Source organism: Heloderma suspectum, chromosome 1 (assembly GCF_057233095.1).
Source record: "Heloderma suspectum isolate Gila_16-S chromosome 1, 16-S_ref, whole genome shotgun sequence".
Taxonomy (NCBI): Eukaryota; Metazoa; Chordata; class Lepidosauria; order Squamata; family Helodermatidae; genus Heloderma; species Heloderma suspectum.
Genome location: NC_139458.1, coordinates 49,402,100 through 49,427,940, shown reverse-complemented (window position 1 = coordinate 49,427,940; position 25,841 = coordinate 49,402,100). Strand labels below are relative to the sequence as shown.

General features: G+C 46.7%; 2 protein-coding genes across 2 annotated transcripts; one reads left to right on the top strand and one right to left on the bottom strand.

Moving 5' to 3' along the window:
• Positions 1–1,586: 1,586 nt before the first annotated feature.
• Positions 1,587–3,726, bottom strand: LOC146357188 (uncharacterized). Its single transcript, XM_084842034.1, has 3 exons — positions 3,327–3,726; positions 2,542–2,806; positions 1,587–1,985 (listed from the first exon to the last, which is right to left on the bottom strand). Exons 1-2 carry the CDS (start codon positions 3,684–3,686, stop codon positions 2,777–2,779), a joined length of 390 nt encoding a protein of 129 aa, XP_084698160.1. The 5' UTR covers positions 3,687–3,726; the 3' UTR covers positions 1,587–1,985; positions 2,542–2,776.
• JDP2 (Jun dimerization protein 2) lies at positions 2,728–25,293 on the top strand. The gene is made up of 4 exons (XM_084842012.1): positions 2,728–3,351; positions 14,669–14,892; positions 23,242–23,346; positions 24,127–25,293. Exons 2-4 carry the CDS (start codon positions 14,692–14,694, stop codon positions 24,310–24,312), a joined length of 492 nt encoding a protein of 163 aa, XP_084698138.1. The 5' UTR covers positions 2,728–3,351; positions 14,669–14,691; the 3' UTR covers positions 24,313–25,293.
• Positions 25,294–25,841: the final 548 nt, after the last annotated feature.

Sequence of the window (25,841 nt, the reverse complement as noted above, 5' to 3'; positions counted from 1 at the left end):
ACATTCCAATTCCAAAGAAGGGCAACGCCAAAGAGTGTTCAAACTACCACACAATTGCGCTCATTTCACATGCCAGCAAGGTGATGCTCAAAATCCTACAAGCTAGGCTTCAGCAGTATGTGAACCGAGAACTACCGGAAGTACAAGCTGGGTTTCGAAGAGGCAGAGGAACTAGAGATCAAATCGCCAACATTCGCTGGATCATGGAGAAAGCAAGAGAATTCCAGAAAAACGTCTATTTCTGCTTCATTGACTACGCTAAAGCCTTTGATTGTGTGGATCACAACAAACTGTGGCAAATTCTGAAAGTGATGGGAGTACCAGACCACCTTACCTGTCTCCTGAGAAACCTGTACGAGGGTCAAGAAGCAACAGTAAGAACCAGACATGGAACAACCGATTGGTTCCAAATTGGGAAAGGAGTACGACAAGGCTGCATATTGTCACCCTGCTTATTTAACTTATATGCAGAGTACATCATGAGAAATGCCGGGTTGGATGAATCAGAGGTCGGAATTAAGATTGCTGGGAGAATTATCAACAACCTCCGATATGCAGACGATACCACCCTAATGGCAGAAAGCGAAGAGGATCTCAAGAGCCTCTTGTTGAGGGTGAAAGAGGAGAGTGCAAAAGCTGGTTTGAAACTCAACATTAAAAAAACTCAGATCATGGCATCTGGCCGCATCACTTCTTGGCATATAGAAGGGGAAGAAATGGAAGCAGTGACAGATTTTACTTTCTTGGGCTCCAAGATCACCGCAGATGGTGACTGTAGCCATGAAATTAAAAGACGCTTGCTCCTTGGGAGGAAAGCTATGGCCAACCTAGACAGCATAGTAAGAAGCAGAGACATCACCTTGCCGACAAAGGTCCGTCTAATCAAAGCTATGGTTTTCCCAGTAGTAATGTATGGCTGTGAGAGCTGGACTATAAGGAAGGCTGAGCGCCGAAGAATTGATGCTTTCGAACTGTGGTGCTGGAGAAGACTCTTACGAGTCCCCTGGACTGCAAGGAGGTCAAATCAGTCCATCCTAAAGGAAATCAACCCTGACTGCTCATTGGAAGGACAGATAATGAAGCTGAAGCTCCAATATTTTGGCCACCTAATGCGAAGAGAAAACTCCCTGGAAAAGACCCTGATGCTGGGAAAGACTGAAGGCAAAAGGAGAAGGGGACGGCAGAGGATGAGATGGCTAGATAGCATCACGGATGCAATGAATATGAACTTGAGCACGCTCCGGGAGAGAGCGCAGGACAGGAAGGCCTGGCGTGCTATGGTCCATGGGGTCATGAAGAGTCGGACACGACTGAATGACTGAACAACAACAAGAATTCCCCCATGCCAGTCTAAGCCCAGCTGTTGACAGCTGGCCCAAACAAGAAGCTCTTAAAATGCTTCCAGACGATGTACATAGAGAGTGATACTGGGGTTGTTTTTAGTTGTTCTTGAAACTTTCAAGGCTCACAAGGCCCTTTTTTCATGCAGAGATGAAAAGTACAAATGTGTTGTCCCAGTCAGGGCCAGCCCTACCATTAGGCAGAGTGAGATAGTGATTTTTGGTATCATGAAAAGGCAGCAAACTGTGAGTTATTAATTTATTATTATTGTATTTTTTTACTGTAAGGGAGAGGTAGAGGTGCTTGTGGGATTTTATGCTTCAGATGCCAAAATAATATGGTTGGCTTTGGGTACTATACACCTCAAATGGGGGTGGGGTGGTGTTGCCATTTGCTGCTCCACCTTAGGCAGAAAAATGTACTGGGCTGGTATAGATATCAATCAGGTTAATTAACACTGTCCACACAGAAACCATTGTTGATCTATTAACTTCTGAAATTCTTCTGCCGCTAGATCCAAAGATGGTTTGTGCAACTGGATTCTTTCTGTCACATTTGTTGGAGAACCACCGACAGTTTCCTACGCTGTTGCATAGATACTTCTTGGAAATTCAGCAGAAAGATGGAAGGGGGAATCCCTAAAACTAGAGAGGAAGGAGACAAGATAGTAGAGAATGAATCATAAATTTGAACAGATTGTACAGTGGTGGGCAGAAGGTAGATCTCCAGATATTTTGGAATTCAACTCCCATAAGACCTTAACAGCACTGCCAACGGTCAGGAATGCTGAGAGTTGAAGTCCAAAACATCTGGAGATCTACCTTCTGCCCACCCTGCTCTAATGAATATTGAATTGTACTGAAGGTCCATCGTTGCAGAAGAAACCTACCACCACCAGCCTAGGAACAGAATCACAATTCCTGGATCTCTTTGTTTTTAAGTACACCAAATTCTACCTTAGCTTTCCTGATGTGTTGGACTGCAACTCCCAGCATCACCTGGCTGGGGGATGCTGGGCATTGTAGCCCCACACGTCTGGAGGGCACGAGGTGGGGGAAGGCTGCTCTATGCAGACTGCTCTATATTCTATAGCCTTTTGCTTCAGACAACGTTCTTTCCCGTCAGCTGTGCGTGTTCCCCGGTGGCATCAAAGTGGTACTAAATCGGGTTCTATGCTTTGCTGTGTGGATGGGGAAATACCTTCCGCGTCGTCCACGCTGCGGCAGTGACGATATCCGTGCTGTGTATCCACCGGTAAAAGCTTCCCCGGTGCCCAGCGCTGCACGCTGTTTTCTCTCTCGAAGACAAGCGGCTGGGGCTGCAGCGTGCCTGGAAGTCACGCCCTCTGACCTGGAAGCCTTCCCGCCTTCTTATTCCAGATAGGTTACGCAAACAAGACCGGCATTCTGCACATGCTCAGAGTCCTCTTCTTTTACTAGGACTTGAGTCGTCTCAAGGGTGGCTCCTGCAAACGATATTCGGGGCTGAGATCCGGTCTGTCTCCTGCAAAGAGACGAGAAGCCGGGGGTGGCGGGAACGGGCGGGAGATCCGCCGTGCGCTGCCCGTGCAAGTGGTCCCGCCTCCCCTCCGCCGTCCCCCGGCCTGCGCTCTCCTCCCCTGCGGTCCCCTCTTCTCCTCCCACCTTGACGTCTGGAGCTGGCAGTCCGGCCGGTTCCGCATTCCCGACCCCTCCCCGCAGCCCTGGGGCCGCTATATAACCGGGGCTGATGCAACCCACCCAGCCGTCCGACACAGCCTGCGGGAGGGACGGTGAGCGGCGGAGCCGACTTGCAGCGACCGCGGGGGCTGCCCTCGTCGCCGCCGCCCAGGCGCTCCAGTGGCCGCGGCGACTCCTCCCGGGCTCGGACCGGGCTCGGCACGACGGGCCTGGAGAGCGAGGCCGAGAGCCGCTCCCGGAGCTGGGCGGCTGCGGTGGAGCTGAGCGCGCAACCCGCCCCCCGCTGCAGCCGGGCCCCGGGGGCACCTTCGCCGCCTGCTCCGTCAGCTCGGTGGGTACCGCAAGAACGGATCGCGAGGTGGGTGGGTGGGCGCGCTTGCGGGGCGGGCTGGGCACCGCTGGCGCTCCGCGTGTTTCTTCCTCTTCGGCAGCGACGCTCCGAGCTGGTTGCCTGCACAGGCTGCTGCTATCCACGGACCCGACTTTCGGCGGCTTCGGCCGGGCCTCTTCGCTGCCGGGGCGCAGCACCGCGCGCGGCGCGCCAGCCGCTCTCGGGGGCCCAGCGCGGGGCTCTTCGCGCATTCCCCGGGATCGCCGCTGCCTCTCCTTCCCTTCAGCAGAGCCGTTCCTCCCGAACAGCTTTCCGCCCTCCTGCCTGGCTGACATTCAGGGTGGTTTAAGAGTGGGGCTTTGCTCCCCTTCCAGTGGATTCTTGTGGGCCAACTGGGGATTGTTGTAATCTGGGCGGAAAACAATCGCGATTGCGGAGAAAACCGCGGGCTTGGGCGTATTTTGGTTTGCGTAATGTGGAGGGTATTAGCATGAATGCGGGTATGAGGTGCCAGGATACCTTGGGAGCTTCCTCCCATGCCCACTTCGATCTCAGGTGCCCTCTTCTACCTCCTTGTGGCCCAGAATCTTGGGCTGGAAAAGCAGCTGCAGTTAATTAATCCAACCCTATGCATCAAGGCAGGATCTTCTGCAGTGAAGCCTTAGTATATCGATAGGTAGGTTAGATAAGAGTAAGCTGCAAGAAGAGGGAAAGGGGTGTGTGTCCAAGATGCATCAGGCCATAGGTGACCCTTTAATGGGTTGCATAGTTCAGATCACTTTGAGGGCTGCTTTACATGACCAAATCAAGAGGGCCAGGTTGTATTGTTAACCACAGAAAAGCATTTCTGTTGCAATTTTAAATGGGTGTTCACTTTTTAACCCTATTTGATGTTAATCCTGTTCTGTCTCCCTCTGCACCCCATTGGGCACCCTCTCTTCTCATTCTGGGTTTTGTTTTTGCTTCACCACCTGGTTCCTTCTTTCCTCACCAAGGCCTGTGGTGGCGGCCGCATACAAGGCTCTTGCTCTCCCAGCAATTCACAGCAGCGAAGGAGTCTGATAAAAGTGGGCTGTGCATGTGGCAGGCAGGCTGGTTGCACCAGGCAGGGAAAACTGGCAACAAGTACGCCCCTCCATTCATGATGGGCTTGTGGGGAAGGGTCTTTTACATTTCCACAGAGATATGGAAGAGAGCTGCAAACAGTTAGGTATTTGAAATTTGCCCCAGGGTGGGGGGGTGCAAATAGAGAATGGCTTGCAGTCTACCTATGCAGGGCTGTCATATAATAAATAAATGATCAATGTAGAAGCTCAGTGCCTTCCTGCCCCTCTTTGTTCCCCACATGGTTCTGGTGTTGGTATTCCTGTGTGTTCCTACACCCCCTGAATTCATGTATCTGGTGAAGCTGAAATGACAGTGTGAGTAAGTGTTTCTCCTTTGGGACAGGGCCACCCGTTCTTGCTAGTTGTGATAGCATAATGGCTGAGGGTCATGGACGCACTGGTGTTACTGAATCTGGGCTGGGCCCTGCCTGGAGGAGCTACAAAAGTGATTTCTAAAGCTTGCAAGTTCCACAGCTTTGGGCATGTCTGTTACTTTAGCCACACCTTTTCTGGCATGTCAAGGAGGACATGCAGGTTAGGTTTTACCGGCTTGCATGATGTATGGAGAGCATCTTCCTGGGGCAGTGTATTTCCAGTGTCTTGGTGTTTCATTTGCCAGCATCTTTCTGGCTGCTGCTTCAAGCTGAGTGCTGGATTAAACAGACCTTTGATATGATCCAGGAAATTATTTGTTGTAATGCTTGGAAGACTATCTGCACGTTTGTCTTCTCTGAGCCAGCAAGGTAATTCTGTGTTTTCTTCGCATAGGGCAGTCTTGCTGATGATTATGGAGAAGAATGCGTGGCCCTGCACTCCACACATGCACACCGGAGCAGAATTTTGCCTTTACCCCTGCAGCCTGGTTTCTGGTTAATGACTAGGACCAAGGGGCTCACATTCTGTTTAGACCAGCAACGGGGAGTAATGGCGCTTTTCTGCAGGCAGCTTTCTTTTTCACTTCATTGGTCTGCACAGTGTGATAATGCGCACTAATAGCCGTGTAAGTTCAAAGCGAGCAAATCTCGGTTCCAACGAAGCTCTTTTAGTTTTGTGACCCAGGGGACTGATGTTGCAACTGTGCAATTTCATGAATGTTCCTCCTTCTTCCAGCTCTCTTAAACCTGAAAAAGAAAGGAGCCCCTTGAGAGTGAGTGAACAGAGGCAGTCCTAAGTCTGCTTCAGCAGTCGGGCATGAAGTGGAGTTAAAGTCAATCTTCTGAGCTCTCTTCCAGAAGGCAGTGCTCTCTCTCCTCCCCACTCCCTGCCCCTGGTGGTAGGGAAATAGGTTGGAGATCAAATTGAGAGGAAGGAGAAATACACAGAGAGAGAGAGAGAGAGAGAGAGAGAGAAGCAAGCAAGAGCCACATTATGTTTCCATTTTCCTTTAATGAAGGCCCTGTGGAGGTGTATTTGAAAACACAGGGTCTCCTATGCCCTCAAGGTGGGTGAGAACACTCTCTTGGCTGGTTCCAGGGCCATATGCAACGTATGGTGGCCAATGAAATGGGGCCTGGCTCATTCTGTTGCTTGTCTTGGCAGCTTGCTTCATGGCTTGTATTACCAGCCCTGGAACGCAACCACTGCCAAACTCTGTGTGTGTGTGTGTGTGTGTGTGTGTGTGTGTGTGTGTTGGGGCTTGGAGAGCTTAGCAGAGACAAATGCTTCACTGAGTCAGGCTAGGAATTTTTCAACTTGCTTCTTGAAGCCTGCATGAAAATTATCTGCAGACCTTGCCAGAGATCTCCGCTGGGAATCTACAAGCTTGTGGGGGCGTCTGGGATACCAGTTGTTAGGATGTCAAATTCTTTGTGTAGCTCCTGACGATTTAAAATGCCCATTCGCGTGGGTGGGTAGACGGGACATAAGGCTTGCAATCCAAATCCGCCTTCCTCATGAGGAGCAACAGTTGGCTTTTTCAGGACTTCTTAGCTTGCTTTGGCAGATTTAGCAGGTAAACGAAATGCAAATTGCTGCCTTTTGCCCTGTCTGACCTTTATGCTCCTAAATACTCCCATGGGTATATCTCATCCTTTTTACAAATGCTAGCAACTTCCTTATTGCTATATGGTCTGCACTGCTAGGGCCTCTGCCCAAGGGTAGATGGCACTACCTGCAGATTCTTTTGTTGCTGTTGTTGTTGCAGTGGAGATGGCTCCTGAATGGACAGCCTTATGCTTTTTTTCAATAGGTTGCCCTTCTTCTTCCCTTGCCAGCATTCTAGGCTAAGCTTTTATATGTGCTGATGTCAAAGTAATGTCATCTCAGGCCCTCCTCCAGACACCTCCTCTGAGGGAGCTTCAGAGGATGGCAACAAGGGAGAGGGCTTTTTGGGGGAGGGTCCTGAGGTCTGCTTGGCGCAAGCATTGTCATCCTTTCGGCCAGATTAAGACTTTCCTCTACTCCCAGGCATTTGACAGCATATGATAAGGTTTTAACCAGTCCTAGTATTTTTATTGTTGATGGTTTCATTTTGTATTTTTAAGGTTTTAATCTTTTGCAAACTGCCCAGAAAGCTTTGGTTACTGGGTGGTATAGAAATGTAATAAATAAATAAGTAAATAATCTGTCAAGTAGGTCTAGAAGTAACTTGTTCCAACCGCTACTTGAATGAGAAGCCTGGAAGCTTCTCATTCAAGATGAGTTTTAGTAAAACACATCTGGGGGCACCACATTGGGGAAGGCTGAATTAGGCCTAAGGTAACAAGGTGAGAACTAAAATCTGTTCTGAACTATAGGTGCCTTGAGGTCATGTCCTGATAAAAGTGCTATCTTTCTGATCTAAATGCCTTTATAAAAAGCATAGGGCTAGTACACGAAAAGTGGACATTAGAAGAACCATATCTTTTCCCCTACAGAACAAGTTACCCTTGGCTTCCAGAATGAATTCAAGCTGGGAAGGGGGTAATTTCTACTTCCCTGCCTTCAGATGATTCAGTTTGTGTGCACTTCTCTATTTAAAAAAAACTTTTTGCCTTCAGATATGGCTTTTCTATCTGAGATATGTGGGATGATCTTCTTAGATGCCAAAGTAGACATAAGGGCTACAGACCCATGTATCAGAAATTGAGGGACACAGTTTAAAGGCGGGGGAGAGATGAACCCACCATTGTATTGATGCGAAGGCCTGGGGAAAAAAGAAAAAAAATGGGGAAAATGAAAAAAGCCATTAAAAACACTTCTCCCCTTTTTCCCCCAGGGACTTTTGGAACATTTTGAAAAAAAAAAATTCTGAATTTTCAGTCCCACCCACCACCACCACCCAGTTTTTCCACCAAGCTTCACATCTCTAGGCATTTTCACAGCAGGGATGTCTTCTGGTCACCGTAATTCACCGAGAGAGAAGTGGCTTTAAAAGCAGTTTTGGGAAGAATAGCATGGGTGGAAGAAAGATATAGCATCCCCCACATCTCACTTGCTCCACCATCCCCTTTATGACAATTTGACAGTAGAGCCAGTTCTGCCACACAGGCCTACTACAGTCCTGTCTAGTTTGACAGGCTCTGTTGTCCTGCTTTGATAGCTTCTGTCAAAAATAGGAGGCGGATGGAGTACTCTTTTACAAATACGGCAGGTGATATGGTAGAATGAGGACCAAGCACTGAATGGGGAAGGCGGGGGGAGAATGAGAGAGAGAGATTTGAAGAAGCCTAAGTACTAAGTCAGGACTAAGTAACTGCACATTTAAGTCCAAGGCTAATGCGTGTAACTGGTTTGCCCTAAGCATAGGGGAGTTAGAGGAGGGGCTGTAGCTCAGTGGCAGAGCATACACTTTGCATTTAGAAGGTTGCCGGTTCAGTCCCTGGCATTTCCAGTGAAAAGGGAAAGACCTGCAAAAACCATGCAGAGCTGCTGTCAGAGAAGACCAGCCTTTCCCCATGTGGTGCTCCCCTGATATTTTGGACTTCCACTGGCCATAATGACTGGGGATGATGGGAGTTGTGGTCCAAAACATCTGGCAGGCACTAAGTTGGGGAAGGCTGGAGTAGAAAATACTGGATCAGATGGGCAAATAGTCTGACCTAGTATAAAGCAGCTTCCTTTGTTCCAGGGATGCAGTGCAAAGTTCCTACCTTACTGTAGAAGCAAGGTACTGTGCCTTCTTCACTTTGCAGAGTCTGTGCTTATGGCCAGGTTTCCTGGATTTTTATTCCAGAATGTTATTCATACAGTGCCAAGATGGCAGACTGTCTGCCTGCAAAAGACTTTTTTTGGGGTCATGCTCCTATCATCCTAGGTCCCATCTATATGGCACTGCTTTGAGCCTCCGCCCCGTCGCAACTGCGCAGCAGTGCGGCTTCAAGTCAGCATGCCCTGCGATACACTCGCGATGTATTGCGTGCTTCCCTTACAGACTCGCCGTGCCCCTTTTTTTGCCATTTTACTGAAATGCGCAGCTGGGCAGTCCCGTGAGTGCGGAGGTGCGACACTTCAGTGGCTGTTTTGAATTTGGGGGGCTCTGCTGTGTCTTTCTGTCCCTTTTTAGGTAAAAAGTGGGTGTTTTGTGCTCCTTCATTTCCACACCATCAGTTTGCCAGTTCCCCAGCTCGAGATCTCATGATGGTTCGCACTCACAAGCGTGAATGCTATGTGCCTAGCCATTGCTCCGAAATGGTGGCTGGAGTGATATTGGTCCTTCCCCAAGACACCGCCCCGCCCCCGGCCCTTGAGTAGTGAGTCCACAACCGTTGCGAAGATACGAAGCTGCAAAACTGTGCAAAAGTGTGATTAAATAGATGAAAACGCTCCTCTGTGCCTGTGTAACTGCAAAGCGATGGGAGAATAAAGGAGTGTCACAGGGTGATGCAGGCACTACGCATGCCTACAACACACCCACTGCAAAATGCGAAGTCGGTTCGGGGAAGGAACAGATGGCCCACAACCGTGCGGAAACCTGCAGAAATCCCCCAAAATTGCAGTAAAACAACTCCTCGGAACTCCGCATTTTCCGGGTGAAAACCACGGATGGCTGCGAAGTCGCGACTATGTCATCTATCACGAGGGACCTCAACTCACCCCCACCCGGGAGTAAAAGCCTGGTGTAGATGGGGCCCTAGTGAAAGTAAACAGACATCTAAGGCAAATCCAGACCCTTTCTCTGCAGGAAACAGGCCCTGCAGTTTAGCTGGTAGGGAGGAGTTACATCTGCCTCCCAATGTACCCCCATATCTGTCGTCTCACCACATGGTAAGGCCCTGTGGTTTCTAGATCTTATACAGGGACCAGAAGATACCAGGTCATCCAGGTCATTGTAAGGCATGCAACCTGATTGTTCCTATTCAGCTCCTTTTGTATGGGGATTTCTGTAAGGGATGTGTAACAATAACGATGTTTCTAAGGGAACCTACACAGATCCAAGGTTTAACTATAGTATTTCCCCCTACTTTCTAATGGAAAGGCTCCTTTACTGCAAGTTGCTTTTGTGACAGTATGCAGACATCCTCCAGATTTAGGTAATCTGGCTTCTCTGACAATAATTTACACAGCCTCCAAGGCTTCAGTTTAAGAAACATTTCCCAGAATATGTGTAGAATAGCACAATCGTATCCTGAGGGCGTGTGAAGGAAGATTTCTTGTGCTGTACTCCCCATTGGTGTACTGGTAAATTTGGAAGTTCAGTAGTTCATCATGACTATGTGTGTATGAATCACAGGTGCATGTGTGTATGCGCTCTCTCTCTCTCTCTCTCTCTCTCTCTCTCACTCACACACACACACACACACACACACAGCATAATATCCAGTTTATTAGGATGAGCACAGTTGCAATCCTATCTATCACTACGTAGGGTCAATTGAACTTTGTGGTGTTTGCTTCTGACTGCATATGTTCCATTTGTAAAACACATTGGACTTTAACAGAAAATGTTCAGCCACTTGAAATGCAACCTTTTGTTTGGATTTCTGATTAAAAGCCAATCTTGCAAAAAGTATTTCCATTAAACTGCTCGCATGAAGTAGGAACTCCATCAAAGAAAAGGAAAGATATCTAGCCTCTGCTTTATTGTTTTCCTTATTCTTTGACTTCCTCTGTGCTAATCTGTTACAAACATAGTGAAATGTAAAAGCTTTGTTATCACCTCATTCACTTGCCAGAGCAAGGAGGGTTTGTCAATATACTCTGACAGATGATGTCACTGCTCCTGCTCTGAAATAAATCCAGGAGCTACACCCGCCCCACACACATCCTGCCTCCACTACACCACTGGTATCTACTGGAGATTATGTCTTTTGGTGTCCCAAGCTTGAGGAAATGAACAGTGCAATCTTATACATGTTTACTCAGAAGTAAATCCCATTGATTTCAATGGAGCTTACTCCAGTAAGTGTGTGCATAGAACTGCAACCTAAGATTTAATGTTATACCCACTTACCTAGGAGTAAACCCCTTGAATGGAATGGGGTTTACTTCTGAGTAGGCATGTATAGGATTGTGCTGTACATTAACTTGTGTTTTCAGCTCAAAATATTGAATTGGAAGCAAGACTTCCAAAACTTTGTTTGCAGTGATAAGAAACAAGTAAAAGTGGTCACCTTCACATATTTTTCCAAGTAGTGAATCCAGATGCAATTTGTTTCTTAAGAGCTAATCTAAGAACACAGTTCCAGGGCACAACATTTGAGGGTGTAAATCTTAAAAGTCTGTCTTGGGGATGTTGAACTATTCAAATAGTGGCTGATCTGGATCAGACCAATGTCGAAATGGCTAACAATTCTAAATTGTACACGTATGTAGGAATCTGAAGAAGATACACTTTGCTGAGCTCTGAACTGTTTGAAGTCTTACACCTTCAGGGCCTGGAAAATGTCTCTGATGTTGCAATCCTATGCCTGTCTCTTCAGAAGTAAGGCCCATTGAGTTCAATGGGATTTACTCCCATGTAAGTGTGCATAGGATTGTAGCCTAAGGCTGTGTCCTTTTTCTAGCCTGAGGGCTGCTGTTACAAAACAGTGATACCATTGCACTAGCCCCAGTTCTTCTCCTATTGCATGGCAGCTGGTCAGACATTAGGGCCTTGTTGAAGGGAGGTTGGTTTGAGCCCCTTTAAGCCCATCAACTTCCAAAATTAAGATGGAGAAAACAAACTAGGAAAAAATGCATTTAAAGGGATGGGAGAAATATGAAGGTCCTGATCCTGTACACCAGGGATGGGGAACTTTTTGCCCACAGGGGTTCCCTCATCTGGCAGCTGAACGGAGCTTTTCCTTGTGGGGGAGAGGGGGTGGAGCTTGGGGAGGAAGCTGCTGAGTGATTTGGTTCCTCTTTCTGAGGCTTATCCTGCTTACTTGTGAGTAGACATGTTGCGCATGCTTGTGAGTAGAAATTCAGAGGGTTTGTACTTGGGATACTATTTGAAAGTGTGGCTGAGTGATTCAGTTCTACTTCTGAGGAGCTATGCAGAAGCTTTGTTCTGCTTACTTCCAAGTAGGCTTAACATCGTTAATAATCACATTAAACTCAGTAATCACATGTGTTGTACCCACCAGCCCACTCAATCTGCTTATGGATCCACCCACAGATGGAATGTAACTCCCCCTCCCCCCCCAGACCTTCCCCAGATTGGAATTCACCCCTCAGGTTAAAAAAGGTTCCCAGGTAGATATGGCTATATGGGAAAGGGGCAAATGGGGGGGGGGGCTCGGTAGTAGTCAATGTGGCACCCTCCAGATGTTTCATACTAAAATTCCTATCAGCCCCAGTCACATGGTCGGGGATTATGTGAGCTGTAGTCCAAAACATCTGGAGGCTATCAAATGGAAGCACTGACTTCGATCTAGAGAAAGTTAAATCTGCATAAGTTCCTAATACACCTAAGATTGTGTTGCTTTTCTACTTAGTTTTCTCTTGGTTAAGGCCAGTACACCTCCAACCTTCACTGAAATGAATGAGATTTAGGTGTGCATAACATGTTCTGGATTGTGCCCCTAGTTCTGAGGTTCTATGAAATGCAGTTTATACATTAACATCTAGTGGCTAGTACATGCAGTTTATACATTAACATCTAGTGGCTAGTACAGGCTCCTTAGAGTTTGGTAAGGAGTGCTTTCCTTACAGATAACCCCCTTCTTCTGGTGTTCTCTACCATATTCTGATTAAAACAATATCAGTAGAGTTTTTATCAAGTGGATTCTGCAAAGCAAAGCTTTCTGTCAGTCAGCAGTCCGTTATCTTAATTTCACCCTAATTTTATTTATTTATTTTGAAGATTTATATCCCACCTTTCAATCAAATGATTCTCAAGGCTGCTTAAAATAATAACAGCAACAACCAAACATGCACATACATCCCAGCAGCTTGTAGCCCGCTGTCCCACAGCTACTGGCAGCTGAGTAGGGCAGGGGGGTGAACCCTCTGCAGTACCTTCTTTGGCCCATAGATGGCACCAGGCTGGTCTCGCCTGCCATGCTGTTCTTCCTGGGAGGCAGGAGGTCACCCTCCCAGTGGTCCCGGGTCCACAGGACCAAAGTGGCTGTGGCTTCCCTTCTGCTCTCCAGTCCCAGGGCAACTGTCTGTTGGAGCCGGGGACTTTCTGACGGGAGGGGGAAAGCAAAAGTGGTTGTCATAATCGGTGGTTCTTCCACAATATCATTAAATGGTTGTTTCCTAGCTTTTCCTTTTCTCTTGCAGAAATGGCAATCACAATAGTGGAATTATTGGTCTCTGTGTAGTTCTGCTATTCCTGGACATGAAGTCCATTTTTATTACTTCCGTTTCCCTGTTGGAGTTGTGTTCCGCACTGTGAATTTTTAACCTCACTTATCCAAGGTGGTGTTTTGTGAGGTTATCTTCACTGATCTTACTGTGGCAGGCTGCAACCAGCACTTATCCAAATAGGATATCCAAAGGATTTTAAGTGGTTCTTTCCATGATTGCATCCTTATGTTTGTAGCTTGCATTCAGGTTGATCACCTGCCTTATAGCTTTCATCTGGAGAAACAACATACTTCCGAGTCTTAAATAATCTGTGCAACTAGCTAACTTCCTTCTTGCCATTCCACCTTCCTCCTTGAGTTTATAAATATGCTGACCAGGCTGGCTGCTAGATTAGGTAATCATTATTTCTTGTTAGTTAAAAGTGCTGACTTCATGAAGTTGGTTTTATCACTCTCTGGCATAGAAATCAATTATTATTATTATTATTATTATTATTATTATTATTATTATTATTTTCTCTGTCCACCAGCTTTCTTCACACTTGATTAGGTACTGGTACAGCTTTGTCACCACATACAAAAATACACAATGTTCAATAATCATGGCTTTGAATGACATTTTATCTTGTCCAACCTCCTACTTTGGTAGCCTGTTTTCCTTGCAGGGCCAGCCCTACCATTAGGCAGAGTGAAGCAGCTACCTCAAGACAGTGGATGCTGAACAGCAGGAAGTTGTTGGAGAACAGAACTGTGGGTGCCTTGCGACCTGCTGTGTGCCCCCTAAGATATCCTGCTGCCTGTGGGTGTAGTGGAGAACACTGTCCCATCACTACAGGGAGCGGGCTTTATCTTGTCTTTCACCACAGGCAGCCGTGTGTAACTATTTCCTTGTGTAACTATTTCACTGCATAGTGGTTAAGCTGTATGACTGGGACCTATTAATAATAGTTCATGTTCATCCAGATATCTTTCCTTCAGAGTCTCTGGGGGCTTCTTCACATGGAGCTTTTATCCTGTTACTGAGATTGGTTACTCATGGAAGTTTGCAGGTCCTTTACATGATGTTGTTAACCTCCAGGACATCTCCCGCCCTAAATGACCTTTATTCCATTTTTTAAAAGATCAGAGATAATGAGCCATCAAATTACAGCGCTTGAGTGCCATTTGAGTTCTCTCCTTAAAAGATGAAAACCCGCAATAAGAGGAGCTAGACCAGTGAAACATATAGAAGACTCAGATAAGGGGGAAAGGGGTGGGGAGGAAGTGCATGTAAAGGGAGTCCATCGTGATCTTGCATTTAGAACGGAAGCAGAAAGCCCCGTTTTAAATGCGGGATTGTAGGCTGGTGCAGAGATTCTCTGGGTGACAAATAGGTCTGCTGGTCACTTTGGGGGCAAGGATTCCAGCATGGTATGGATTCCTGTGACAAGATGCTTCAGCAGAGACATGATGCTGGTTCCTTCTGAAAGCTTCCAGATGAACTGTGATTGCCTGGGCTCTTGGATTACCCTTGCTCAGCTTCCTGTAGTGACTGCAGTGGTTTCTCTTTCTCTTCTCTAGGCTGTGGGATTGTGTGTCCTGCTATGATGCCTGGGCAGATTCCAGATCCGTCCCTGACAGCTGGAGCTCTTCCTGGCCTCGGCCCCTTGACAGGACTACCTGGTACCACCTTGACAGCAGAAGAGCTGAAATATGCTGACATCCGCAGCATTGGGGCCATGATCTCGCCACTGCATTTCCTGGAGGTGAAACTGGGCAAGAGGCCTCAGCCAGTGAAAAGTGAGGTGAGTTCCAAAAAGATTTTGCCAAGTGCCAGCTGTTTCTGTAGACCTGGGAGGGATCTTCACGACAATGGAATGACAAGTGCATTGGAGTATTATCTGGATCTTCACGGAATTGGCTTTGGTCTGTCAGGGACACACGAAGCAAGAAAAGCTGAGTCACACAGCTCTTGAAAGCAACATACTTCTGGGTTGGGTGCGGGGAGTAGAACTGAACGTCATCAACCCGGCAGGTGCTGCTCAACCAATGAGAAAGGCTTGTTTCCCGCCCCTGTCCAGGCTCCCCACGGGCTACCACGTTATTATCCCCAACACCGTTTGAAGGGTCCCCATGAGAGCACCTCACCAGCGCAATTTTGCCCCATTCCAGCCAACAGTCGGGGAGTTGGAGCTTCCATCTCATTTTCCAGGAATACAGGGATCTAGTTGCTTCACCCATTGACAGTCTGCCGCCTGTGTTGCCCAGTCATAAAACCTCAGTTGTGCACTTCCAGGGAGTAAATACAGCGATTTAGCTGCTTCACCCGTTCTCAGTCTACAGCCTCTGTTGCCTGCTTCCCCTCCTCCCCAATAGAGAATCTGTAGCGTCTTTTTCCCATTGAGAAAATAAAACCTATGCTGTTTCAAGTACTAGCTATCTAGTGAGAGGAGGCAGCCAGGAATGGGAGCCTGCAGCCCCGGTATTTCGCTGTATTGATAGGGTGATATAGTGAAAACTAAAGAATGCAGGAGGAGAAGGAGAGGAGGCTTCCGGCAAAGGCGGCAGCCACAACACTAGCAGAGGGAGGCAACTCCAGGCAACCCTTTTGCCCTATACAGAGAAGCAGCGAAGTAACAGAAGCATCAGAGAATCAAAGTTACACAAGCATCAGGGAAGGCTGTCAGTGGGGACAGGCTGGGAAATGGAGGCTAGTTACTCCCACTGGTGAAAAGGAAGTCCAAATTAACCCTCTGAATATGATACAGATGTTCACCTAGGTCAGGAGAGAGTATGATAATAGAGTTGTAGAGCAGAGGGACTGAACTTAGAATGGAAGATGGGCACTCCCAATAGGGCCATGCTGGCTGGGATGGTGGGTCTTGTAATCAACACATCTGGGGACACCAGGTTAGGGAAGGCTCTTCCTCAAGGAATTTTGAAATTGCTTTAAGGAGAACTAGTTCCCTTTAGATCTCCCAGCCATCCTCCTCCTCCTCTTGAAGGAGAACTAATATATCTGTGACTGCAGTTAATTGGTTGATTTAATCAATTTTAAAGGTCGGCAGGTCAGCAGTTCGAGACCCGAGTGCTGCGTGACGGAGTGAGCTCCCGTCTTCAGTCCCAGCTTCTGCCAAGCTAGCAGTTCGAAAGCAAGAAATTGCAAGTAGATAAATAGGTACCGCTTCGGCGGGAAAGGTAACAGCATTCCGTGCACCTCGGTGTTCAGTCATGCGGGCCACATGACCACGGAAGCGTCTTCGGACAGCGCTGGCTCTTCGGCTTAGAAACGGGGATGAGCACCGCACCCTAGAGTCGGACACGACTGGTTGGGGACACCTTTACCTTTTTAATCAACTAAGGCTCAGTCTCCAAGAGCTAATGTAGTGGCCAAGAGTTATGTATGTATGTATATATTCATTACATTTCTGTACCACCCAATAGCCAAATCTCTCTGGGCAGTTCTCAACAAGTAAAACCATAAATACAACATAAGATACAATATAAAAGTTTAAAACTACAGTATAAAATATAAATAAAAACCAAGATAAAACCTAGCAGCAATGCAAAGATTTAAAATACCTTAACAACTAACATTCCTGGAAAAATAAGAAGGTATTCACCTGGTGCCAGAAAAAGTACAGTGCAGGCACCAGGCAAGCCTCTCTGGGCAGCTCATTCTACAACTGGGGTGCCACAACAGAAAAGGCCCTGTTCTTAGTAGCTACCCACCTTACTTCCTTTGGCAGGGGCTCCCAAAGAAAGACAGCTGAGGGTGATCTTAGGGTCTGGGCAGGTACATATGGGAGGAGACAGTCCTTCAGGTAACCTGGCCCCAAGCCGTTTAGGCTTTGAATGTTAATACCAGCACTTTGAATTGGGTCCAGACATTGACTCGCAGCCAGCACAGATGGAAAAGTACTGGCATAATGTGATCACATTGGCTGGTCCCCATTAACAGTCTCGCTGCCCTATTTTGGACCAGCTGAAGTTTCTGGATCATTCTGAAAGGCAGGCCCCATCTATAACACATTGAGTATGAGCTGCGAGCCACGAAGTCACTGGTTCAGATTTCACCCCACCTCTGTTATAAACTCTTTATTATCTGTTGTATTTATTTTCAACATTTAAATACTGCCTAATAACCTGTAAACCAGGAGTGGGGCAACTTCAGGAGGTCCATGGGGCATTTTCATCCCACATGTTCCACCCCACCCCAACCCCTGCAGTACCAAAAAATAAATTTACAAAGGAAGCTGGGCCAGCTACAGAATATCAGAAGGGTCAGTGTTAGTTTGTTTGGAAGCCAAGTTTGACCATTTTGGTGTTCCAGAGCTCCAGACACCTTTTAAAAACGGGGGGGGGGGGGCAGCAGGGGCCACCTGTGGCCCATGGGCCATGTATCACCCAGCCCTGCTGTAAACCATTCAGAGAACCTTGGTGAAGGGTATTGGCAGTCTAATAGCTGTGGAAGAAGCCAGCATGGTGTACTGGTTAGACTTCAGCTGCAGGATTCAGGCCCAAGTCTCCATTCAGCTATGAAGCTTACTGGGTGACTTTGGGCAGTCAATATTTCTCAGCCTAACCTGCCATTGTTGTGAGGATAAAATGGCAGCAGGGTGGGGGGAGAATGATATATGATGTCCCAAGGTTCTTGGAAGAAGGGTGAAATATTTCATTGTAGCAATACGATGGCCTTAGAGCAGCTTTCCCTCACCTGGTGCCCTCCAGCTGTGTTGGACAACTGCCAGCATTCCCAGCCAGCATGGCCAATGATGGGAAGGCTGCCGTAGAGCAATCCTGTATGTGCTTACTCAGAAGGTCTCATTGTGTTCAGTGGTGCTTGTTCCCAGGTAAGCATGCACGGGTTTGCATCTATCCTTGTCAAGCTGCTTTTCTTCCTGCCTTGTGGACACAGATACCCCATCTCTAACATCCAGGTCTGTTAGGATTATTGAGAATGCATGAGAAGCCCTTTGAACACTCAAAACCAACATATAAATTCTAATTAATAATTCTAACAAGATTATGTATTGTTACATTTATATCCTGCCTTTTGATTGATTGATTGATTGATTTAATTGCTATACTGCCCAAAAGCCGAAGCTTTTTTCCTCCTGCAAGGAACCAAGCGGCTTACATGTTCCTCCTCCTCCTCTCCTTTTTATCTTCACAACAACCCTGTGAGGTATGGTTAGGCTGGGAGCCAGTGACTATCCTGAAGTCACCCACTGAGACTCATGGCTAGGAGCCAGGTCTCCCAAGCCCCAGTCCAATATACTAACCACTACCCTGATTAGGCCCCTTCATGGATCACTGCCTTGTTGTGGCGAAGGGGCTTGCGTAACTCAGTGAAGCCATAAGCTATGCCGTGCAGGGCCACCCAAGACGGACAGGTCATGGCAGAGAGTTCTGACAAAATGTGGTCCACTGGAGAAGGAAATGGCAACCCACTCCAGTATTCTTGCCAAGAAAACCCCATGGAACGTATCACAAGGCTAAAAGAGATGACGCCGGAAGATGAGCCCCTCAGGTCGGAAGGTGTCCAATATGCTACTGGGGAAGAGCAGAGGGTATTTCCAAGTAGCGCCAGAAAGAGTGAAGCGGCTGGGCCAAAGCCGAAAGGACACTCAGCTGTGGATGTGTCTGGTGGTGAAAAGAAAATCTGATGCTGTAAAGAACAATATTGTTTAGGAACCTGGAATGTAAGATCAATGAATCAAGGTAAGCTGGAGGTGGTCAAACATGAGATGGCAAGATTGAACATCGACATCTTGGGAATCAGCAAACTCAAATGGACAAGCATGGGCGAATTTAATTCAGGTGACCATCATATCTACTACTGTGGGCAAGAATCCCTTAGAAGAAATGGAGTAGCACTCATAGTCAACAAAAGGGTGGGAAAAGCAGTACTGGGGTACAATCTTAAAAACGATAGAATGATCTCAGTACGAATCCAAGGCAAACCATTCAACATCACAGTAATTCAAGTCTATGCCCCAACCACTGAGGCCGAAGAAGCTGAGGTTGATCGGTTCTATGAAGACCTACAACACCTTCTAGAACTAACACCAAAAAAAGATGTCCTCTTCATCATAGGGGATTGGAATGCTAAAGTAGGAAGTCAAGAAATCACCGGGATAACAGGCAGGCATCACCTTGGTGTACAAAATGAAGCAAGACAAAAGCTAATAGAGTTTTGCCAAGAGAACATGCTGATCATAGCAAACACTCTTTTCCAACAGCACAAGAGGCGACTCTACACATGGACATCACCAGATGGTCAATATCGAAATCAGACTGATTATGTCCTTTGCAGCCAAAGATGGAGAAGATCTATACAGTCAGTAAAAACAAGACCTGGAGCTGACTGTGGCTCAGATCATGAGCTTCTTGTTGCAAAATTTCGGCTGAAATAGAAGAACGTAGGGAAAACCACTAAATCATTCAGGTATGACCTAAATCATATCCCTGATGAATATACAGTGGAGGTGAGGAATAGATTTCAGGGATTAGACCTGATAGACAGAGTGCCTGAGGAACTATGGACAGAGGTCCGTAACATTGTTCAGGAGGCAGCAACGGAATCCATCCCAAAGAAAAAGAAGTGCAAGAAAGCCAAGTGGCTGTCTGATGAGGCTTTACAAGTAGCTGAGGAAAGAAGGGAAGCGAAAAGCAAGGGAGAAAGGGGAAGATATATCCAACTGAATGCAGAGTTCCAGAGAATAGCAAGGAGAGACAAGAAGGCCTTCTTAAATGAACAATGCAAAGAAATCGAGGAAAACAACAGAATGGGAAAGACTAGAGATCTCTTCAAGAAAATTGGAGATCTCAAGGGAACGTTTTGTGCAAAGACGGGCATGATAAAGGACAAAGAAGGCAGGGACCTAACAGAAGCAGATGAGATTAAGAAGAGGTGGCAAGAATACACAGAAGAACTATACAGGAAAGATCTGAATGTCCCTGATAGCCATGATAGTGCGGTCACTGAACTTGAGCCGGACATCCTCGAGAGTGAAGTCAAGTGGGCCTTAGGAAGCATTAGTAACAACAAAGCTAGCGGAGATGACAGTCTTCCAGCTGAGCTATTTAAAATCCTAAAAGATGATGCTGTTAAAGTGCTGCATTCAATATGCCAACAAATTTGGAACACTCAACAATGGCCGCAAGACTGGAAAAGGTCAGTTTACATTCCAATTCCAAAGAAGGGCAACGCCAGAGAGTGTTCAAACTACCGCACAATTGCGCTCATTTCACATGCCAGCAAGGTGATGCTCAAAATCCTACAAGCTAGGCTTTAGCAGTATGCGAACCGAGAACTACCGGAAGTACAAGCTGGGTTTCAAAGAGGCAGAGGAACTAGAGATCAAATCACCAACTTTCGCTGGATCATGGAGAAAGCAAGAGAATTCCAGAAAAACGTCTATTTCTGCTTCATTGACTACGCTAAAGCCTTTGATTGTGTAGATCACAACAAACTGTGGCAAATTCTTAAAGTGATGGGAATACCAGACCACTTTACCTGTCTCCTGAGAAACCTGTATGAGGGTCAAGAAGCAACAGTAAGAACCAGACATGGAACAAACGATTGGTTCAAAATTGGGAAAGGAGTACGACAAGGCTGCATATTGTCACCCTGCTTATTTAACTTATATGCAGAGTACATCATGAGAAACGCCAGGTTGGATGAATCACAGGTCGGAATTAAGATTGCTGGGAGAATTATCAACAACCTCCAATATGCAGACGATACCACCCTAATGGCAGAAAGCGAAGAGGATCTCAAGAGCCTCTTGTTGAGAGTGAAAGAGGAGAGTGCAAAAGCTGGTTTGAAACTCAACATTAAAAAAACTCAGATCATGGCATCTGGCCCCATCACTTCCTGGCATATAGAAGGGGAAGAAATGGAAGCAGTGACAGATTTTACTTTCCTGGGCTCCAAGATCACTGCAGATGGTGACTGTACCCATGAAATTAAAAGACGCTTGCTCCTTGGGAGGAAAGCTATGCTAGACAGCATAGTAAGAAGCAGAGACATCACCTTGCCGACAAAGGTCCGTCTAATCAAAGCTATGGTTTTCCCAGTAGTAATGTATGGCTGTGAGAGCTGGACTATAAGGAAGGCTGAGCGCCGAAGAACTGATGCTTTCGAACTGTGGTGCTGGAGAAGACTCTTATGAGTCCCCTGGACTGCAAGGAGGTCAAATCAACCCTGACTGCTCATTGGAAGGACAGATACTGAAGCTGAAGCTCAAATATTTTGGCCACCTAATGCGAAGAGAAAACTCTCTGGAAAAGACCCTGATGCTGGGAAAGACTGAAGGCAAAAGGAGAAGGGGACGGCAGAGGATGAGATGGCTAGATAGTATCACCGATGCAATGAATATGAACTTGAGCACACTCCGGGAGAGAGCGGAGGACAGGAAGGCCTGGCATGCTATGGTCCATGGGGTCACGAAGAGTCGGACACGACTGAACGACTGAACAACAACAACAAACCCTGATTAGGTGTGTCAGCTCCTCCCCTATACCTCCAGATTAGAAAAGAAATAATAAAACTGGCCTTCCTTTCTAGCAATGAATGATAGCTTTATTTTATTTAGTTAAACGTTTTCTCGCACTTGAGAAACTTTGCATTTACTTTGCTATTGTCAAAATGGCAGATGTCTTGAGGATTTGGGTCATAATTTAACTTCTGTTTAATCCATCTTTAAAATCAGGTAAATTAAATCAAGTAAAAATCTTTTGACAGCCATAGGGCACAATCCTACGAACGTTCAGACAGGAAAAAGTCGTACAGCTTCCAGCATTCCCGAGCCAGCCAGGCTCTTTTGTCCCAAGAGTGGTTCGTATTCTTGCCAAGAGAAAACAGTTTAAGAATACAAGTTGTGTGTTCACTAATGGGGTGAGATGCAGAGGTCCAGCATACCACTAATAGTGGATACCGTTCAAGAAGCTACAACTAGCTTGCTGGAGGTGATTAAAAATAAATAATACCATTATTATTATTATCAGAGAGTAAAGTAGATTCATTTGATATTTCCAAAGATTTGATTACCAAACAGATTATTTGTTCAGCATCAGAGGTTAAGGCAATTTTGGCACTTTTACTGTGCATTAGCACATGCCTTAAATGAAGTGAATCATAGAATAGTAGGGTTGGAAGGGGTCTACAAGGCCATCGAGTCCAACCCCCTGCTCAGTGCAGTGCTGATGTTGGGACTGAAACTAACATGAATAATAAATATATGGACCTTCTAACACTTAATTTTTGGAATATCGCAGCAGAAAAAGTGTTTGGAAACCAGGTCACTGTGTGCCTGTGTGAAGGTACTCTTGCTCTTAATCTGAAGTTGAAATTTGAGCAAGCTGTAATCTTGTCCAGACACCTGAAGGCTGCACTCCTATGCACACTTACTTGGGAGTAAGCGCAGTGGGACATCCTTACTTGGGAGTAAGCGCAGTGGGACATCCTTACTTGGGAGTAAGCGCAGTGGGACATCCTTACTTGGGAGTAAGCGCAGTGGGACATCCTTACTTGGGAGTAAGCGCAGTGGGACATCCTTACTTGGGAGTAAGCGCAGTGGGACATCCTTCTGCTTAAACACGCTTAGGATGATGCTGCAATCTGTAATTTGGGCAGAAAAATCCAGTAGTAATAGGAGATGCAAACGGCAGTAAGGGATATTGACAGCATTACAGAGGGGAGAGCAGTCCAAGAGGTGTCCTGCTGTACAGAAGGAGTCATAAGCTCTGACAGAGCTGTGAAGGGAGAGCAAATGTTTGGGGCAAGGCAGCAGCGGCTAGGTCTAAAGCAGGAGCAGGCAACTTGTAGACTAAAACTTCCATCAATCCTAGCCTTGACCAATCATGGACCAATGATGGACCAATGATGAGGGATCATGGGAGTTATAGGCCATAACATCTGGAAGTCTACAGCTTGCCCAGCCCTGGTATAAAGAGTGCCACAGGGGAGAATATTCCTGGGATGTTATAACAGAGGTGTTGCGGGCTGCAGGTTACCTGAAGAACTTTGTGCAAGAATTGTATGGAGGAGTGGTTGTTTTTTGCCCTGAGCTTCCAACAAGGAGACTGTTAGGTAAACTTCCATTTTTTGTCAGGTTGTTATGCTGTGTTTGTGCCTTTCTGTTCAGCTAGATGAAGAAGAGGAAAGGAGGAAAAGGCGCCGAGAGAAGAACAAGGTAGCAGCCGCTCGATGTCGTAACAAGAAGAAGGAAAGAACAGAGTTCCTGCAGCGGGTGAGTGTCCTGGCCTCTTCTTGCTGTCAACATGGGCGTTGCTTTCTCACCATACCCTTTTTCTTCTTCCCAGCGCATGCATGCTCTTGAGGCAGGTAAAAATGTCTGAAGAAATCCTACAAAAAAGCAAAGGTTGGCCATAAGCAAAATTCCAAAATCCATATTAGCGTAATAACTTTATTAAGCCAACCAAAAAATCATCAAAAATGTTCAGTGTTTTGAGATCTCCAGATCTCTTAGTCAGCCAGGGTGTTTCAAAAAGCAGGGGGTGCAGAGAGAAATGGATCACAGTCTTGAGATGGAATGGAGGAGGCTATGATCAGGAATACGATCATGCAGACACCATGACTTGAACATCAACTCACCTTCCCCACCCCCTCCCTTAGTCCCTCACCTGCTTTTTGTAACATCTTGGCTGATGAAGAGAGCTGGAAATCTTTTGGTTGGCCTAATAAAGGTATTACACTAATATGGATGAAGAAATCCTGTTTCTCCTCCTCTACATGCAGTTTGAATATTCAACAACTTAGATACGAGTCCAGTAAAGCACCGTTCTCCCACCTGCTGCCCTCCAGATGTGCTGGACTGGGAGTGATAGGAGTTGTAGTTCAACACACCCGGAGGGCACCAAGCGGGGGAAGGCTGCAATAAGGGAACTTGAAAAGTAAATGGCAGATGCTTTGCCCTGCTGTTTGGTGCAATGGATGATGCTGCCGCTTCTTCTCGCACTTCAGTTTAGCCACTTAAAAACTCCCCGTTTGTTTCTCCGGCCCTGCTTAGGAATCAGAGCGCCTGGAGCTCATGAATGCCGAGCTGAAAGCCCAGATTGAGGAGCTGAAACAGGAGAGGCAGCAGCTGATCTTGATGCTGAACCGCCACCGCCCCACCTGCATTGTGCGGACAGATAGCGTCAAAACACCGGAGAATGAGGCCAATCCACTCCTCGAACAGCTGGAGAAGAAATGAATGGGTCACGGGTGGGCGAAGAGAAGTAGGTGGCAAAAGACATACGCAGGGTCTCTGAGGGTCTCTCATGTATGTACTGTACAAAGAACTGTGCACGAAAGATTGGTGCAAGCGGAACACGGCAAGCTTCCTTGGGGATTGCACACTCCAACCAAATAGAGGGAAAGGAGGAGATGACCCCAGAAACCCCAGAAGGGGAAGCTCTCATTGCAGTGCTAAGGCTCAACCTGAGTGAGTGTGGCAGGTGTTGCGTAAGAGGCCTTTCTGGTGCCTCATCCTGGCTCCTTCAACTCTTGAAGAATCCTCAAGCAACCCACTGCTGTGCATCCCAAGTCTGGAACACGCTGGGGCACTAAGAAGCTGGTGGTGTGGCGTCCCACTGTCCCTCTTCCCACAGCTAAGGGCTGGCAGTTGGCAGAGAAACAGGGCAGGAGGAAGCTTGATGGCAGGCAAAGCTGTGCCAGCGTTAGTTCCGGCATGCTTCCTGTTTGGACCCTGCCTCTGCGTGCGCTCTCTCCAGAACTGAACCCGAAACCAAGAATGGCAAACACTTGACACAAGTCCTGCCTCATCGCTGGGCCTGTCTGTGGCACTGTGGCGCAGGCGCCCTCCCACAAGCACACCCTCCGTACAATGTTTACAGCCCAGCTGTCCAGGCCATGCTTTTAAAATGCACATTTTTACACTTTTTATATTTTTTATAAAGGTTTTGTTTTTATACAGCAGTCTCTATATGGAATTATATAATCACTAGATGTGATCCCATAGATACGTATGTTATTATGGTCTCTTTGTTACAAATGCATATGCCACAGTTAACTCCATTGTGTTACTTGTTTGGTGGCATCTGGCTCCTTTCCCTCGGCATGCTGGGAAATGGTCCTGGGCCTTCACATTGGCTCTACTGTCATATCCATCCATGTATGTCCTTCATAATACTCAGTCCTGTATCTCTCAGTAAATGTTAACTTTTACTTATCCTATGTCTTGTGCTTTGTTCTGCATTTTCCTTCATTGGCTTTATTATATTTAAGGGTTTGGTATATACTTTGGACAATTGGTGGCTGGTGGTAGAATGGCCTCAGCCCAGAATTAAACAGATAGTGCTGTCACAGTTATGTATCACGCTAAGGGCTAGAGGTCAACAGCCAAAGCTGAGCCAATTTACTTCAATGATAAGTGAATCTGCAGAGCTGCAAAGTGAGCTGGAAGCTGATGCGTAAGAGCCATGCTGGATCTCTCACCTATGAATCAGATTATTACATAGTGGCTTACATACCATCAACAAAATAAGGTTCCTGCTCTCAAGCTTACAATCTCAGCCTTACAATCAGAAAAGGAAAAAGGAATGGGGAGGGAAGAGGAAAAAGGAAAACTCAGGCATAAAGTTAAATAGTAGCAGTGGAGGCTGGTGGCTGTAGTTTCAGAAGGGCAGTGGTTCCATTCTGGGTTTTAGTTAGAGCCAGCCAGACCACTAAAGGTACTCTCCAAGGTGCTGAACCCATTTGAGAGTAACGTGCAGCACCTTG

What these genes read in the sequence shown, in the direction of transcription:
- LOC146357188 (XM_084842034.1), bottom strand. Translation starts at nt 3,686, where the DNA reads ATGTCAGCCAGGCAGGAGGGCGGAAAGCTGTTCGGGAGGAACGGCTCT. An exon ending in TGACGGAGCAGGCGGCGAAG is followed by an intron (nt 2,807 to 3,326) that starts GTGCCCCCGGGG and finishes TATCGTTTGCAG; the next exon opens with GAGCCACCCTTGAGACGACT.
- JDP2 (XM_084842012.1), top strand. Translation starts at nt 14,692, where the DNA reads ATGATGCCTGGGCAGATTCCAGATCCGTCCCTGACAGCTGGAGCTCTT. An exon ending in CTCAGCCAGTGAAAAGTGAG is followed by an intron (nt 14,893 to 23,241) that starts GTGAGTTCCAAA and finishes CTTTCTGTTCAG; the next exon opens with CTAGATGAAGAAGAGGAAAG. An exon ending in GAACAGAGTTCCTGCAGCGG is followed by an intron (nt 23,347 to 24,126) that starts GTGAGTGTCCTG and finishes GGCCCTGCTTAG; the next exon opens with GAATCAGAGCGCCTGGAGCT.